Here is an 18,559-nt window from a genome sequence, read left to right on the forward strand (position 1 = left end):
GGTTTTGAGTTGACCGCGAAGTCCACTTTTGTATTTTCTGCTATCTAGTTAGTGGGCCTCTCTTTGCTGAACCTGTATTCATACTACGTATGTGTTTTCTTCTTAACTAACCGTCATTATATGTTGGGGGCTACTATCACTTTGGGGTTTTCTCTGGAGGCAAGCCAGGTCTGTGTTTCCCCTATTAGGGGTAGCTAGATCTCCGGCTGGTGCGAGACGTCTAGGGATAAAACGCAGGTACGTTCCCCAGCCACTGGTAGTTGTGCGTGAGGTTCAGCATCGCGGTCAGCTTAGATTCCATCTTCCTAGAGCTAGTCCTGTTTTTGCCCATGTCCCTGCCATTGGGAATCATGACAGCTCTGCAGCCATGGCTGCAGTGTATCCAGGGGTGCTGCTACCATGTGGCAAGTTGAGTACTTTGCCTCAAGCGGCATTGCCTTCAATGAAGAGAGGGGGCAGCAGATTCTGCCGGGTAGTAACTGAATTTGCGTCCTAGATGCAGGTTCAGTTACTATTGTATTCAAGGCTCCCAACCGTCCCGAATGGCCGAATCCCCTCATCCAGCCTTCACCGGCTCAATGTGCCTGGTCCTTTAAAATAAAATATGATCTCTGCAAGTGATTGACTAATAAATGAGGCTCTTGATTGGAACACCCCAATCTCATAACTTGAAATTCCTGAATGGAGTTGTCCACTACAAACCTTTCTTAAATACTGTATTTCCCAGGGAAACACAAATAACAGATACTCACCTCCCATGTTCCTGAGGTTCTGCATGTGCAGTGCTCACATGTTCACCAGTGTGGGAGGTGAGTATCTATTATTTTTATTTTACCCTGTGGAATACGGTATTTAAGAAGTAATTGTTGAGTTTTGAACAACCCTCCTTTTGGATGGTGCATAACAATTATAGAATCACATAGGGAGACAATAAGGAGGAAAGAAAACGCATGGCCATTCAAACATCCATTTAGTGTAATATGTGAGGCTGCGGAGGGCTGTGTAGCCCCAGTAGGTAGTGTATAGGCAGCCATTACTCATCTTCTCTGGGATCTTTGTAGGGGATGGATGTGATTTGCGTGAAAATGTATTTTTGTTAATTATTTGCAGCACAGGGAAATGTGAAGTTGCATCTTCTGGATATAATTGACTCCTGCCTATATTTTATTAAACCTTCAGGAATAACCTATTACTCATTTTCTAGGCAGTGGTTTGAATGACGGCTTATGGCACTCAGTTACAATCAATGCAAGAAAACATCGTATCTCACTAACCCTGGATAATGGGGCAGCTTCATCCATCCATGCCACTCTCCCAGTACAGATCTCCACGGGGCACCAGTATTACTTTGGAGGTGAGATGTTCGGTTATGAAAGGAATAAATATAACGCCAGACAATTTTCCTCTGTTTTTTTCAGCAATTTTTTCCTTCTATCTTGAGTCGATAGATAGATAGATAGATAGATAGATAGATAGATAGATAGATAGATAGATAGATAGATAGAGCGTCAGACTGGAGTACCTTGGGCCCACCAGAGAAAAATCATTTTTGGGGCCCACCTTGCATTTATACAGAAATAATACCAATTCTGTTGCAAAATGAGGTAATATCAAACAAGGTGTTTATTAGCCTACCACAGTAACCTTCAAAAGGAAACTGAAGACTCTTTTTCACATGTAAAGTGCAAATGGAATAAATGGTGCTATAATAGTGAATAATAATAATTAGCCAACAGATAACCAATGTAGCTTAATATATAAATAACAAACTAAAGAAACACTCCAGGCAAAAAAGAAACACTTATGTCTCGTTCAGGGCCTGTTGGAAAGTTGCATAACACATGAATAAATACTTTCAAGATACATTTCCTTAAAGTATAAGTCCCACAAATGGAACTTGCATCTATTTTGTGCACGTGGCCCCGTCACACAGTGATGTAAGTGGTAAGGTAGACAAAGTTTTGGCCAACTCTCCACTAACACCGAAACAGATGCCTTTTCCATTTGTGAGAGTCACATCTGCTATTGTGGCACATCCTGGAAATATGTGAGTACCCATTAAAGTGCAATAACAAAAAATGAGTATTATTTGGTAGCTAAAAATAAATATGATATAAAACCGACTTTACTGAACAAAAAGTATAATTCGCAAAGAAATAGAAATTTCACCTTTCCCAATTTAAAAAATTGGAAATCAAGTTTGCCTACAAGCCATCTCAGCATATTATTAGCATCTACTTAGTAATGCAAATACACAAAATTAGCTCATTTGCTGGGATCACTCAGCGGCACGATTGAAGCAGCACATCAAACTTGCCCCACCAACAACACTGTTAGGCCCCTTCACATGTCCATATAAAACACGTACGTGTTACACCGATATCGATGTCACCAGTGTTTTCAATCAGTGTGTTGTCCATGTGCCATCCATGTTTTTCCAGCATGGATACTGGAAATGAAGTTACAAAGCCTCTCACATACTTTCAATGTTAAACATGGACGGCACACGTACAGCACATGGATGGCTCATGGACATACAGTGTGTTCAAGGACAAATATAAGGTATACACACAAATATTTTGTTTATATACAGTATGCTCAGATACATATACACAATATAGTGCACACTTGCAGCATACAAATATAATATACACAGACACACATCCTATATACTGTATGTACATGTATATATATATATATATATATATATATATATATATATATATATATATAAATATGCACACATACACCACAGATATACACAATCATGCTATATACTGTATATATGTACATACATACTATATACATATATACAGACATGCACACTGTACACTGCACATATACACACACAGATACACATACATACAGTATGTATACTTACCAGATCCTGGTGCTTCACTTGTGCTGCAAACATCTTCCTGCCCCTGTCTGACCTCTTCTGTACTGTGAGATGCCCCCCTCACTCTCAACTTAACCTGACACTTGCAGGGATAGAGAGAAGGGGGATGTAGAGGGGTTTGGGAAATAGAGCAAGGACTTCAGAAGATGCACAGCATTATTCACTGTAAGGAATGCTGTACACTGTCTGTGCACTTCATAAAGGAGCTGCAGATGCAGGGGGCCCCCTTTGTGGGTGGCAGGAGCTGGGGCTGGGGGTAGGCCCACCGGAGGATTCTCTGGTGTCCCGATGCCCCAGTCCGTTGCCCCAGTCCGACCCTGATTAGATAGATAGATAGATAGATAGATAGATAGATAGATAGATAGATAGATAGATAGATATGGGACAGATAGATAGATAGATAATCAGAAAAGTAGTGCTGCCAAATTTTCTTTAATTATTTTAGATACATAGATAGATTAGCACTGGTATCTAACTTTCTGATTTGTAAAGGAAAAACCTCTATAATAATGCATACATTAAAATATTTGTCATTTAATATTATTTTGTATATGTTATAACAACATTAAATGTTGCTGGCCAGTGGGAGCCGGGTCCTGAGACCCCCAACCGATTGCTCAAAACACTACTCTAAAACTCTTACTTCTGCAGGCAGCGAAGCTCAGCTCCTACTTGAGCATGCATACAGTGTGGTGAGCAGTCATAAAAGGATATCATGCTGTCAGCTCTCATACTTCAGCTGAGCTTTATTACCTGCAGAAGGGAACAGTTCAGTACAAGACATGGATCTCAAATGATTGGCAGAACTGATCCATGTACAAAGCTTGGTTCTGTTATCGATTTCATACAGTAAGCTTGCTTTTATCATATCTATATAGTAAACTTGGTTCTGTTATTTAATATATGTGGTAAGTTTTTTTATGTTTCTGTATCTAGGAAGTAACCTTGCCTCTCTTATCAGATCTACAGTATGTAGTAAGCTTGGTTCTGTTAATGTATCAATATAGTAAGTGTGGTTCTGTTATTGGACCTATGAAATAAGCTGGCCTATATAGTAAGCTTATGTTACTAAATTTATGTAATAAGCTGAATTCTGTTCCCGTAGCAATGTAGTAAGCTTAGTTCTCCTTTTTGATCTACAGTATGTAGTAAGCTTGGCTCTGCTCTTGGATCTATATTGCAAGCTTTTTTTCTCTTGTCGGATCTATGTAGTAAGTTTGGTTCTATTAAAGTATCTTTGTAGTAGACTTGCTCCTCAGATTACATCTATGTAATAAACGTGTTTCTGTTTAAATATATATGTACTAGACTTAGTTCTCCTACCACATCTATATAGTAAACTTAGTTCTGTTACAGTATCTATGTAGTAAACTTGATTCTGTTACAGTACCTATGTAGAAAGCTTGTTTTTGTTATCAGATCTATGTTGTAAGCTTGATTCTGTTATCAGTTGTATGTAGTAAGCTTGGTTCTATTAGCAAATCTATGAAGTACCGTATGTTTGGTTCTGTTATCAGATCTACGTAATAAGCTTTACTTAATTGCTATATCTATGTAGTAGGCTTTTTGCTCTTACAGTATCTATGTGGTAACGTTGGTTCTGTTATCATATCTACTGTATATGGCAAGCTAGGTTTTATTCCTGTATCTATGTAGTTAGTTTGTTTTTTTCATTGCACTTATGTATGTAGTAAGCTCACTTCTGGTATTGAATCTAAGTGCAAAGCATTGTGCTGCCTTAAAGGGAACCCGTCACCTGAATTTGGCGGGACCAGTTTTGAGTCATATGGGCGGGGTTTTCGGGTGTTTGATTCACCCTTTCCTTACCCGCTGGCTGCATGCTGGCCGCAATATTGGATTGAAGTTCATTCTCTGTCCTCCGGAGTACATGCCAGCACAAGGCAATATATAAAGGGTGAATCAAACACCAGAAAACCCCGCCCATATGACCCAAAACTGGTCCTGCCAAATTCAGGTGACAGGTTCCCTTTAATATCTGTGTAGTAAACATCTTTATTTTTACAGATCATTGTAGTGAGATTTGCTCCGCCCCTGTGACTGTATAGTAATCTTAGTTTTATTCCCATATCTATAGAGAAGTGTCAGATCTTTGATGAAGATGATTCTATACAGAGGCTTAGGGTACTGTCACACAGTACCATTTTGATCGCTACGACGGCACGATCCGTGACGTCGCAGCGATCGTATGATTATCGCTCCAGCGTCGTAGACTGCGGTCACACGTTGCAATCACGGCGCTGGAGCGATGCCGAAGTCCCCGGTAACCAGGGTAAACATCGGGTAACTAAGCGCAGGGCCGCGCTTAGTAACCCGATGTTTACCGTGGTTACCAGCGTAAACGTAAAAAAAACAAACAGTACATACTTACATTCCGGTGTCTGTCCCCGGCGCTCTGCTTCTCTCCACTGTGTAAGCGCCATAGCCGGCAAGCACAGCGGTGACGTCAGACGTCACCGCTGTGCTCGCTTTCCGGCTGGCAGACGCTCACACAGTGGAGAGAAGCTGAGACGCTGGAGGACAGACACCGGAATGTAAGTATGTACTGTTTGTTTTTTTACGTTTACGCTGGTAACCACGGTAAACATCGGGTAACTAAGCGCGGCCCTGCGCTTAGTTACCCGATGTTTACCCTGGTTACAAGCGAACACATCGCTGGATCGCTGTCACACACAACGATCCAGCGATGTCAGCGGGTGATCAAGCGACGAAAGAAAGTTCCACACGATCTGCTACGACGTACGATTCTCAGCAGGGTCCCTGATCGCTGCTGCGTGTCAGACACTGCGATATCGTAACGATATCGCTAGAACGTCACGAATCGTACCGTCGTAGCGATCAAAATGGTACTGTGTGACAGTACCCTAAGGTAAAGGTTAAACATGGGCTTCTATACATGGGTCAGTGTTGTGTTTTACCCCACAAGGTTAAAATTTGTCATCCAGCCTCTGTCTTTATATGATTTTCACTTTAACTGTCTTCAGTCTCTGGCTTGGTCTTGAATTTGTATCCCTAGAGAATCAAATAAACCTGTAAATAAATGAGAACCAAATCTCAGTGACGTGCAATAATCATTGCTTGATAGAAGTAGAGATAGGAAGCTGATGCAGACGCTGAGAATGCAAGGGAACTTGTGCATTTCTTTCTTTCATAACCTGAGAGTTTTATGACAAAGCTTGTGTAATAAAGGAGACATGGAGAATATTGAGACCTCAGGGTCATCCATCAATAGTGCTCATAAAATATAAATGTATTATCCAAAATGTGATTAGATGCCGAGTCTGTCTCTTACTGAACAGGCTGTCCGGATCCGCTGGCAGATTCCTCCTGTACAAACCCCATTTCTTCATTCCAAGGATGCATGAGGCTCATATTTATTGATAATCAGCCCAAGGACCTCATCTCAGTGCAGCGTGGAGCCCTGGGGAACTTCACAGAATTGCAGATCGATATGTGCGGCATTAAGGACAGGTAATTCCCATTCCTACGCTTTATAATATATATGAACCCACGATAATGGAAAATATATGAGTCTGTATGAATAGCGAATATATAGAAATCCACATGGTTACAGCTCTGAGTATCCAGGCTTCATCTCAGAAGATGACAATTTTTATTAAAATACTGCGAATAGAAGTAAAATAGATATGCCATTTACCTTCTTTTATCTCTTAACTTTCCACTTTTCCTTTATATCTCCCTTTTTCTATTTTCTACTTCCTCCATATTCTTCTTTCACCTTTTACTGTCTTTCTTACTTAATCATGTTTTGTATCCCTCAATTTTGTATTTACCACAATTTCATGCTGTCTGACATTTACCTTTTTCTTTTTGGTTTCCTTCACTTTTTCATCTTTCCTTTTCCTTTTCTACTCTTCCTTTCTCCTTTACTTCAAACTTTTTTTCTCTAGCTTACACCGTTTCTTTTCTTCTCTACATCTCCTTTCATTCCTGGTCTTTACCCATTTTCATATCTTCCTTTTCTCATGTTTCTTTCTCTTCCACCTCCCTCCTGTTTATGCAACTTTCACTTTTTCTCTTTTTTACTTTTCCTTGACCCTCTTCTTCTCCTTTATGTTACGCCTTTATCTTCTTTCTTCTTCATTTTTCCAAACTCTCCTCCTTAGGCTGGTTTCACACTTGCGTTTTTGAACGCATGCGTTTTTTTAAAAAAACGCATGGTGCAAAAACGCATGTAAACGTATGTAAACGCAGCGTTTTTTTGACGCATGCTTTAAACGCGTGCGTCAAAAAAACGCAGCGTTTACACGCGTTTACATGCGTTTTTGCATGCGTTTGCGTTTTTTTGAAAATTTTACAAAAAAAAAAAAAATAACCTGACACAACCAATGGGAATAGAGAGGGCGTATATGATTGTCTCTCAATATATAGACCCTAGGGGGACAGAAATTTTCACAGCTTGCTACTGTTTCCGGTGTCATGATGGATCTTGCTATGGATAACTTTTATTTCAATCTGGAGTTCAGCTTCAAGATTTTCCTTGCCTGTGTTTTTGCTTGGGAGCAAGACCGAAACCGCCAAAGATGGAGAAGGAGACAGCGTCGGTGTTTTTGGAGGCACCCCATCATTGAAGTGCGTGAGAGCCGTGGAGCATATCACACGCTCTATGCAGAGCTGAATGACAACCCAGAGAAATTCCAGGATTATACCAGAATGTCTCAAGATTCTTTCCGGGATTTACTGGCTCGTGTCGAAGGATCCATAAGGCGACAGGACACATGGCTCCGTAGAGCGATTCCACCTGAGGAACGTCTGTTAGTGACATTACGGTACGTTACAAAACTAAACCAATGACCGTCAAATTTGTTGTTATGACTTTTTTTTTTTTTTTAAACACACCATAAGAGCCGATTTTAAATGTTTTTTTGTTTCTTTTTCTTCTAGATTTCTTGCCACAGGAGAGAGTTTTTCTTCCCTGCACTTCCAATACCGCCTTGGAATCTCAACATCTGTCGTGCGTTATGGAATGTACTCCGTGAGGAGTTTATACCCGTACCCACCATGGACATGTGGCGGGAAATTTCAACTACATTTTTGAACGTGTGTGATTTCCCCAACTGTTTAGGGGCGGTGGATGGAAAGCACATCCGCATTGTCAAACCTGCCAGAACCGGATCTGAGTTTTATAATTATAAAAAATATTTTTCGGTAGTGCTCATGGCAATAGCGGATGCGGAGTGTCGCTTCATCGCCGTGGATATTGGAAGTTTTGTCCGTGGCAATGATTCCCAGACCTTCAAGAGCTCGGATATGGGCCGTCGGGTGTATGGCAACAATTTTAATTTTCCCCCTCCACAGCCTCTCCCCAACACTCAAGGCCCACCGCTGCCATTTGTTATGGTTGGGGATGAGGCCTTCCAGATGTGTGAAAATCTCCTGAAGCCCTATTCTAGTAGGGACTTGGACCACACTAGAAGAATATTCAACTACAGACTGACCAGGGCCAGAAGAACCGTAGAGTGCAGCTTTGGCATTCTTGTTGCTAAATGGCGCATTCTTGCAACAGCCATCAATCTAAAAGTGGAAACAGTGGACGAGGTGGTCAAAGCCTGTGTGGTTCTACACAATTATATAATGGCAAAGGAGCGACCCCACATTGAACTTGATGAACCTGTTTCACACCCATTGCCTGATTTTCAGCCTCACCCGATGCGGTCAACTACAGCCGTTGGTCTTATGCGGGACCAATTTGCGGCCTATTTTGTGTCCGATATTGGACGTGTGTCATGGCAGGACAATGTTGTGTAAATGTCCTGTTGTATGTTTATGTTTACCAATTATTAAACACTGATACAAATTTTTCAAATTAATAAACTTTTTTGTGTTGACCATGTCTACTATCTTTTTCCTCTCTAAACAAAGGTTGACCAAAGATGGGAAGTAGATATGTATATCATATTTTGTAATCCAAATCCAGGAGTGGGTGATAGTTGATGAGGTAATAATTTTTATTTTTTAATCGTAATTTACCTCTGTTGCACTCCTTATTTTGGTTTTCAAAGAATGATATAAAACACGGCCCCAATACTTATAATAATGGTACAAAATTTACATTTATTTATTGTTAATCTTGTTGACGTCATTGCGTCAAGACTGTCACGGTCTCTATACCCATCAAGTCAAGTGTAAGAAATAATAAATTCATGATAAACATATACATGATCATGAATTCACCCATTTTTACACCTGGCCAGGTGAGCATAGATATGTAGCGTGTGACAACCATTGTCCCATAATGTGCTATATAGAATATGGTGAATATACAAGGCAGTAATCAACTTAATCGGTCAGGTGTCAATTTTGACATCTGACCGGTTCAGTTGAGTTCTGAACTTGATTTCCACAATTTTCTCTTTGTACAATTACACTACACTAGGTACAAAAATAAGAGTATGGAAATAAATAATATTTTTTTGGCCAACTCATATCTTTATACTAAAGAAACACATATAGATGTTGTCTTGTATTTTATACTACTGGAGATATGTTTTGGCCAAAAGAATAAGTGTGTGGCGAAGTTTATTGATGTGTATTGAGAGGGGTGAAAGACACAATAAACCAAGCATAATTGTTGCAAATAAACTTTTTTTTTATTGATTAATCACAAACAAATTTATTTTTTTGTGCCGCGACGGGTTGTACCGCGCCGGCATGGGGTGGAGTGACGTATCTGGGGGGTGTTCAGAACTGAAGCCTGGCTCACCATGGAGCAGGCAGAGGTGGCAGGAGAAGGGGCAATAAAACTGGAAGGGTCTGGAAGTTCGGGGATGGGGCTTAAAACATGAGGGGCTTGAGACACACTGGAAGGTTGAGACACAAGAGACAATAGAGACACATCGGTAGGTGATGGGGGAGGAATATTCAGAGTTTTTTGTTTTTTGTGAGTTTGTCCGGTTTGCCTTTGGGTTCTCCTGGTAGGGGGGATGTATTCTTGGGCTAGGATGTTGAGTGTTGGCGGGAGACACGTCAGGACCCGGCTCAACAATTACACAGTCCGTCTCCATTGTGGAGGGCTCGGCAACGTCTGAGTCCAACAGCATTGTAGTGGGGGGGAAAGATAAAGCCCCGCCTGGGTCCTGGTGCCTCGTTGGGGGGGGAACATAAAATCATCCCAGGGTCCTGGTGCCTCGTTGGGGGGGGGGAAACAAAGCCAATACCAGTGTCCTGCTGCATTGCTGGTGGGGGGAACATAAAGGCGTGGCAGGGTCCTGCTGCATCATGGGGGGGCCAGTGCGATACGCCATGCCTGGGTCCTGCTGCATGGGGGGTGGCCCGTCCTATATGCCATGCCTGGGTCCTTCTGCATCGGGGGGTGGGCCGTCCTATACGCCTGGCCTGGGTCCTGCTGCATCAGGGGGTGTCCTGCCCGGAAAGCAACGCCTCGGTCCTGCTGCATCGGGGGTGGGCCGGTCCGATATGCCATGGATGGGTCCTGCTGCATCGGGGGGGGGTCCGGTCCGATATGCCAGGCCTCGGTCCTGCTGCATCGGGGGTGGGCCGGTCCGATATGCCATGGATGGGTCATGCTGCATCGGGAGGGGGCCGGGCCGATAAGCCACGCCAGGGTCCTGCGTCATCGTGGTGTCAGCGGAGGAGGTCCAAGCCAGAGCAGCGGTTGTCACGGTGGTGGCGGTGGGATGTCCAACAGCACTCGTCATCGTGTTGGCGCTGTAGTGGAGTACACCTGTGGATGGAATAGAGGTGGCCGTGCAGTGGCATGCAGCAGCGGTAGGAATGGTGTTTAATAGTGACAGTGACGGCACAGTTGGATATGCCGCCACATTTCGACTCTGACTCTGCTGCATAGCCTGCACAAAAGCAACATTGCAGGCCTGCATCACACTCAGCTGGAGATCAGGGCTAAGGTGTTCCGACATGCCCTGTAGGATTTGATTAAAAAAAATGATGAGCTGGCTTCTTGAGGTCGGCTTTCAATTGATCAACGCTTTTGGCGACATCCTGGATGCGGCAATGTAAGAGATTATGGGTCACATCCATTCTGTCACCTAAAGCCTTGATAGCTTCGTGTAAAACCGAGCTCAAGTGCAAAAACTCGGGCATGAGGGACCTATCCGAAGCCCTCTGTCGCTGCCGGGATGTGCCCGCAAAAATGGGTGCAGTGAAAGAGGACTGCGAAAGGGGAAGACCTGATGTGCCAGCCCCCTGGTCTCCAGTGAGTGTGGAAGACCCTCCTGGTGCTGCGCTGCTGGATGGCTGGGACGGGTCCGTGGCTGCCGGCTGAAGGACCGCTCCAGAACCTGTTGCGACAGTCGTGCAGTGTGTGCTGTGAAAAAAGAAAACAGAAAATTAATACCAAACTATAACAAGATGGTACATCCTGTGGAAATAAAAATGACAGATTATCTCAATGCAATACAACCGGAAGCATGTGAGAAATACTTACGTTCTCATGAGAAGGACCGGTCTTAGAAAGGCCAGCACACGGTGATATTTGTACGGCCGGTGCCTTGCTCCGGAACCACTGGCTGCACGATTCTCATCACGAAGGTCCTTGTTGAAGCGGTCCTTCATGGAACGCCAACGTGTTCTTACTTTGTCCACTGTGAAATAACAATAAAATATAATGGTCAGAAAAAGGACTTTAGGCCGTGCTCTCTTGACTGTGTGTGATGAAAGAAACTCCGAAAAGTTTCTTTCATCACACACAGTCAAGAGAGCCCGGCCAAGGTCTCTGCTGCTTCACACTGCAGTGCAATACTTACTAAATGCATTACGGACCCGTGGCGGGGCATTCTCCCAGCCATCCCACAACGCTTGGGCCACCTCACTCCACAAACGACGTAGCGTACTGTTGACGGCGTGCTGTGGATCCCGGCTGTCCCACAATGGGACTCGCTCCTGGACCAAGGTGATCAGGAGGTCATTATCGATCCGGTCCTCGTCCCGTTGTGATACCTAAAAGAAAAAAAAAAACAATTAAATTTGCTCAATCACATTAGGAAAAAGAAAAAACCATAATATGAGAAAGGGCAGGAATCTGAAAGATAAATTTAAGAAAAGGATCATACAAGAAAAATTTAAAGAAAATGAAGGGTACAGAAAGGAAGATTCAAGAATATTTCAATGAGGACAGTCTGCCTTATATACATACCCGCTGCCGTCTTCCCACCGGACCTTGACTACGCTGCTCAGTCCCTCTCTGTCCCTCAGTTGAAGTGCTCTATAAAAAAAAAAATCAAATTGTCTCATGTGTCGATGTGACAGTCAATACTTACCAAGCTGAAGGACCAAAAACTAACCTCACTGACACGATCCACTTCTGACTGACGTGGCTGGAACTCCTCATCTTATGAATACTCCGTAGAAGACATTCTGATGCATGTTGAAAGAAAAAAAATAAATAAATTAGGACATGTAGATCAAAAAAATTTAAAATAAATGCATTGCCTAGGATATACTCACATTGCTCTGGGTCTTGTCCACCAATGCGTCCGGCCAGGGTCTGGTCTTCTTTTGAGTCTGATGAGAAATGACCAGAAACTTCCCCCAACCTTCCTTTTATAACCCTGCTGCTATGGGGGAGGCTTATCAGTGTCTAGATAACCTTATCTACAGTCTATTCAACTTTTGTTTAAAAAAACGCATGCATCAAAAAACGCATGCAAACGCATGTACAAAAAAACGCATGCGTTCCCATTGACGCCAATGCATTTTTTGGCCAAAAAAAACCGCATGAAAACGCATGCGTTTTTTTTGGACAAAAAAACGCCCCTCAAAAATACTACAAGTTGCATTTTTGAAAATGAACGCATGCAGTAAAAAAACGCATGCGATTGAAAACGCGACCAAACGCATACACATAAAAACGCATGCGTTTTCAATGTTAAATATAGGAAAAAAAACGCTGCAGACAAAAACGCAAGTGGGAAACCACCCTTATCTTGTTAATGTTTTTAAAATCTCACTCTTTACTATTTACTATCATAGCTTTCCTCTTTCACTCCTTTTTATACACTTTTTCCCTTTCTTTCCATAACCTTTTTCTTTTTACATTTTAAGGCAGTTATCTCAGCAGGTCTACCCTGTTCCTGTAGTCCTACTTACATGGCCGCAGCTTAGATTCTCTTCAAGCCTTGACTCAACTTTTTATTATCCTTTTCTTCAGTTTTATTTATTTTCTACAATATCTCACTTATATTAATTTGGAAATTTAATATGTCATAAATAGATTGTAAGAATTATATCAGGTCATGTCAACAGATGCCGTTTACTGTCCATTGAGAGCAATAGAATTGTACTATGGGTATTTTGGATGGTCTAATGCTCTATATATGCAGTATGCTAGAATTGTATTGTATTCATGACCAGTGATTTAATAACAGTAAGTTATAATGATTAGTGATGATGAGTGAGCATGCTCGTCACTGCTCAATACTCATTCAAGCATCAGGTTGCTCGGGTAAGCTGGATACTCAATCGGGTATCGCAGGAGCTCGAGCATCATGCTCACGACCCCACCACATATGTTTTGTAGCTTTTAGACAGCCAATAAACCAGTGGGGATCGCCTGCCATACACAGTAATGCCGTATCCATGTTAGCTACTGGCATTACTGTGAATGGAAAACCGCATTGTGTCATCGGATCTTATATGAGACCCAGTGACACGATGATCGGCACACTCTCCTTTGGAAGTAGTTCAGGGAGAGTTGATCTAGAAGGGAGAGCTTAGATTAGAGCAATCATATAGGCAGTGGTTAATTGCTATTGCATTTTTTGAATACCACTGCTGCAACATTAAAACAAATGTATTTTTCAAGGCTAAATACTGTCTTTTCTCCAGTAAAACTGCTGCTACCTGTATTAAGTGTAGGGATAACTGGTGGAGGAGGTACAGTTTTGAATTAGAGGCATATAGGCAGGGTTTATTGCCTTAAAGGGACACTGTCACCTGAATTAGGAGGGAACAATCTTTAGCCATAGGGGCGGGATTTTCGGGTGTTTGATTCACCCTTTCCTTACCCGCTGGCTGCATGCTGGCTGCAATATGGGATTGAAGTTCATTCTCTGTCCTCCATAGTACACGCCTGCGCAAGGCAAGATTGCCTTGTGCAGGCATGTACTACGGAGGACAGAGAATGAACTTCAATCCCATATTGCAGCCAGCATGCAGCCAGCGGGTAAGGTAAGGAAAGGGTGAATCAAACACCCGAAAACCCCGCCCCTATGGCTAAAGATTGTTCCCTCCAAATTCAGGTGACAGTGTCCCTTTAAAGTCTTTCTATAGGTATACTGTTGCTGCAAACTATAAAAAACAAAATCCATTTCAGGGCTACATATTTTCTTTTCCCTACTAATAGCGGAAAGTTTGCAGGCATATATTATATACCAATTTTAAAATGCACATTGTGTGCAGTAAGGAATGAGGAAGAGGATGTGCTGCTTATGGTGCACGCAGCGGCTGAGGCTGTGGGCCAAGTGAAACTGTGCCTGCTGCGAGAGCACAACAAACAGACTCATCCAAAAAAACTAGCTTCCTGTCCCACTTTGCAGGAGGACAAGGAACACCACTCTTGAAGACAGTACAGTGCGAACAGGTGGTCGGTTGGATGGCAAATAATGCTTCCAGTATGTTTCCCAGCATCACCTTTTCTCCACATGAACAATCTCAGTAGCCAAGAGCCTGGACTACATAATACTCACCCGTGCCTCCTTCCTCCCACCATGTCTAGTCCCAGGAGACAAGTGATCCCATACTCGGATACTCCAAGGAGCTCTTTATTGATTCTGTCCTCTCACCCTGCACGCTTCAAGAGAATATGAGGAGATCATGTATAGTGATGCCCAAATATATGAGCAGTCACGGTTAGAAGAAAAAGACAGTGGGGAACATCAACTAGTGTTTCAAGAGGTAGATGATGAAGAGTCACAGTTACCAAGAAGTCATGTAATGTTGTTAAGTCAACAAGTCAGAAGGTTCAGAGTGCGGAAGTGGAAGAGAAGATGAGGTGGTGAACAATGAAGTCACTGACCCAACCTAGGAAGATGCCATTTAGATCAAGGATAGTAGCGCAGAGGGGGAGGGATCTGAAGCACCATAACAGACAGAAAGAGGCAGTGGGATGACCTGAGGGAGATCTCAGACAACTGTTCCCCATAAAACTCACACACAGCAAGGTCTCAGGCCAAGGGTTAGGTGTTCCCCAGTCTGGCGCTTTTTAAAGAAAGTGTGGACTATAAAAGAACTGTCATTTGCAACCTGTGCCTGACAAAGATCAGCAGGAGCCTGACCACTACCAGCCTGACCATCACCAGCATTCTCAGGCACATGTAATCAGAGCACCCGACTAGGTGGGCCAAATGCCTGGGTCTACAATCAGTGTCTGCAGATGACACCACTTCCTCTTCCCCTGTGCCACCTGCTCACCAATCCAATACAAAGGCACAGATGTCCAATACAATGGCACAGATGCCCCCGCCCGGCACTTGTCATTGCACATTCGCAAGCACCATCAGCAACCACGTCTAATTCTTTAACTATCCCTACCTCAGGCCTTGGAGAGCAAAGGATTATACCCAGCCACCCACCGACAGGCCCAAACACTAAATGGGCAATTTCTAGGATGCTTGCCCTGGTAATGTTGCTGTTTATGCTTGTGGACACTGAGGCTTTCTTCAACCTCATGGTGGCCATCCCTTGGTCCTTAGTCCCCAACCACCACTTTTTTCTCACTAGGCCGTTCCCTTGCATTCCCGTGCGGTCAGCAGGCACGTCAAAACGCCGCATGCGGACGCATCCACATACAACACATGTCCCTGCATACCCAATGTTAAAGATAGGTATGCAGGATGACGAAGAATGCATGAGGAAATAGGCAGAGCATAGTCGGAGCTTAAGGGAGGAAGTACGCAGTCATATGCAGACCAGCCAAATGCAAGTGTGAACCTGGCCATAGTTGTTCAGCAGTTTCAGAAAAGCTTCCCAAATTTGCCTAAGCTACTTGTGAAGGTACACCTCGTGCGTACCCATTTCCGCAAGTCAGCTACAGTTGCCGCTGCTCTGGCAGTGCAACAGCAGTGCTTGCAATTGCCAACTCTTAGACTAGTGGGCAAAGTGACCATGTGGTGAAACTCCACATTACACATGTTGCAGAGGCTTTGTGAGCAGCAGACGGCAGAAGTTGATTACCAGCTACAACATGCCGTCGGTATTCTGGTCAGCCTCCGCACATAACAACTGACAAGTGGGCATGGATGCATGACATCTGTGACGTTCTACATAACTTTGAGGAATCAACCAAGATGGTGAGTGGCAATTATGCCATAATTAGCGTAACCATCTCACTACTGTGTGTACTCAAACGCTCGATACACATAATATTAAAGAGGAAGCTTTGTTTGTGGACCAAATGGAAATGTAGAAATAAGGTACACAGGGTGATACCACTCAGCCCAGCCTCATCTCATCTTCTCAATGTGAATTGGGTGATAATGAGGAGAAGCAAGAGGAAGAGGAGATGGTTGCCTGTGCTACTGAGAGTACTACCCACACCAGCTTAATCTTGTCTGTTCAGCGTTGATGAGCTGAAGAGGAGGAGATGGAGAAGTAAAAGGAGATGGAGAGTCGCTTTCTTTGAGGGGACAGGGAAGTCCAGCCTGTTGGGAGTCTGGCACACAAGGCTGACTTTATGTCCCACTGCCTTTCCCATGACCCTCATGTTATGGGCATTTTGGCCATCACTGATTAGCGGCTGTTCATTCTTCTCGACCAAAGCTACAAGGAGAACTTTTCATCTCTCGGTCCCGCAGAAGAGAAAGCTAGTAAAATGATGTAATAAGAGAAGTTGAATGCCCTAGTCGAACAATTAGTACAAAAGTTCCCATCTGATATCGCTGGTAACAGTGGTCATAGTTCCTTTTGAAAACAAGGAGGAAAGCTGAAGGAGACACACACCAGGTCCAACAGAGGCAGGGGAGCACTATCAGCGGTCTAGGACAGTTTCATTAGACCTTCCCAGTGCCCAGGCCCTGATGCATGGGACAGTCTGACAAGGAGGCAAAAGTTTTGAAAGATGGTGAAGAAGTAACTAGCCGACCGTACCAGTGTCCTCTCTGATTCCTCTGTGCTGTACAACTTTTGGTTATCCAAGCTGTACACATTACATGAACTGACCCTCTATGTCTTATAGGTGCTAGCCTGCCCTGCCACTAGCGTTTTGTCAGAGCGGGTTTTCAGTGGCGCCGGCGGCATAATAACTGATAGGCGCATGTCAAATACAGGGTGTATCAGAGTAACTCTTCCTTTTAATTTTTGGCAGGTCTTGCATTGTCCACATAGGCTTTGTGAGTTTCAGAGTAACTCTTTCATAAATGAAACAGGATGTGTCTGACCATGTCACACACACCACATGCCTAAAAATTACATATACTGGTGACTACCTTTAGGTGTAGTTTTATTTTACTCTCTGCTATGTCATCTACTGCAGTCATAGGTGACAGTGAAATTCAGTGAGAGGTGGCCCCGCTATTAAGGGGAGGAGGAGGCTTTTTTCTCTTTTTATTTTTCCTTTTACGCAAGTCATTATACAGGACAGAATGTTTCCTAACATTTTTTCCTGTAAAATCTATTTTATCTTTGGTTTTGTATATTTTATTGTCAGTATGTAAATGTAATAGTGCTCTGATAACATAGCTCCAGCAGCGAACTGAGAGTCAGAAAAGCATCTAGACATCTTCCCCATGCTGTTATCATTCCATTTGAGCACTGTTTAGATCCATTTTAGCAATTTTTCTGCCTACTCAGCCCTCCTGGTAGGGTCATCTGGAAAATTATCGAGTTTCTCATTGACTTCAATTATACTCAGTACTCGAGTCGAACCCATCCTAGCATTCCACCTGCTCAATTTGAGTACCGAGTAGAGATGAGTAAACCCGAACAGTAAAGTTCGGCATCTGTACCATATACCTACCTTTCGGGCACTGACACCGAACACTTCACCAGGAAGTCAATGTTACTGTTCGGGTTCGGCTGCCCAAACACCAGGTGTTTGTCGCGCTGTCATGTGCATCACAGTGCGGCAAATATCGCTTCTGATCGGTGGTGAAATCATCCCTTCCAGTCAGTCCTCAGTACTAGAGATGAGCGGACACTTGGATGTTCGGGTCCAGTGGGTTCGGCCGAACAGTTACAAAATGTTTGTGTTCTGGTACTATAACAATACTCAGACCCCAACACGAACCCGGACCCCAGTCACTTGAAAGGGGGGCATGAACATCCAGTGTTTGCCACGCTGTCATATGCACAACAGTGCGTCAAAAACCGCTTCTGATCCGTGAGGTCTCACAGTGCAGAGGCAAGTTCACCACAGTTCAAATTCACTGCAGTGAAATTCTCCTTGTGAACTGCAGTGAACTCGCCTCTGCACAATGAAACTTTCTCACAGTGCTAGCGGGGATTTTACCGAGGTCACCGCAGTTCAGTCTGCCTGGGAGCGCAGCCTCAGCGACCTGCGGTAACCTTGATGAAGTCACCGCTAGTCACTGAAGCTGTGCTTACAGCAGCTCATTCACGAGCAGTTCTCAGAACGACGGACAGGTGAGGGATATTTATTTTTGTTTTATTACAGGAGACAAGGGATTCAACTTAGGCGTTAAGTGAGTA

General features: G+C 43.5%; 2 protein-coding genes across 2 annotated transcripts in view; one reads left to right on the top strand and one right to left on the bottom strand.

Moving 5' to 3' along the window:
• Positions 1 to 18,559, top strand: part of LOC143815804 (contactin-associated protein-like 5) — a 1,144,596-nt gene that overhangs the window by 585,113 nt on the left and 540,924 nt on the right. Inside the window, exons 9-10 of the mRNA XM_077295418.1 lie at positions 1,205 to 1,354; positions 6,217 to 6,388. Of these exons, the coding sequence (XP_077151533.1) occupies positions 1,205 to 1,354; positions 6,217 to 6,388 (322 nt within the window). The remainder of the gene's footprint in view (positions 1 to 1,204; positions 1,355 to 6,216; positions 6,389 to 18,559) is intronic.
• On the bottom strand, positions 10,264 to 15,592 carry LOC143817436 (uncharacterized). Its single transcript, XM_077298834.1, has 7 exons — positions 15,487 to 15,592; positions 12,362 to 12,418; positions 12,199 to 12,245; positions 12,051 to 12,119; positions 11,662 to 11,854; positions 11,343 to 11,499; positions 10,264 to 11,222 (listed from the first exon to the last, which is right to left on the bottom strand). The coding sequence occupies exons 1-7, from the start codon at positions 15,590 to 15,592 to the stop codon at positions 10,832 to 10,834; spliced, it is 1,020 nt and encodes a 339-aa protein (XP_077154949.1). The 3' UTR covers positions 10,264 to 10,831.

The sequence above is a fragment of the Ranitomeya variabilis genome, chromosome 3 (genome assembly GCF_051348905.1).
Source record: "Ranitomeya variabilis isolate aRanVar5 chromosome 3, aRanVar5.hap1, whole genome shotgun sequence".
NCBI lineage: Eukaryota > Metazoa > Chordata > Amphibia > Anura > Dendrobatidae > Ranitomeya > Ranitomeya variabilis.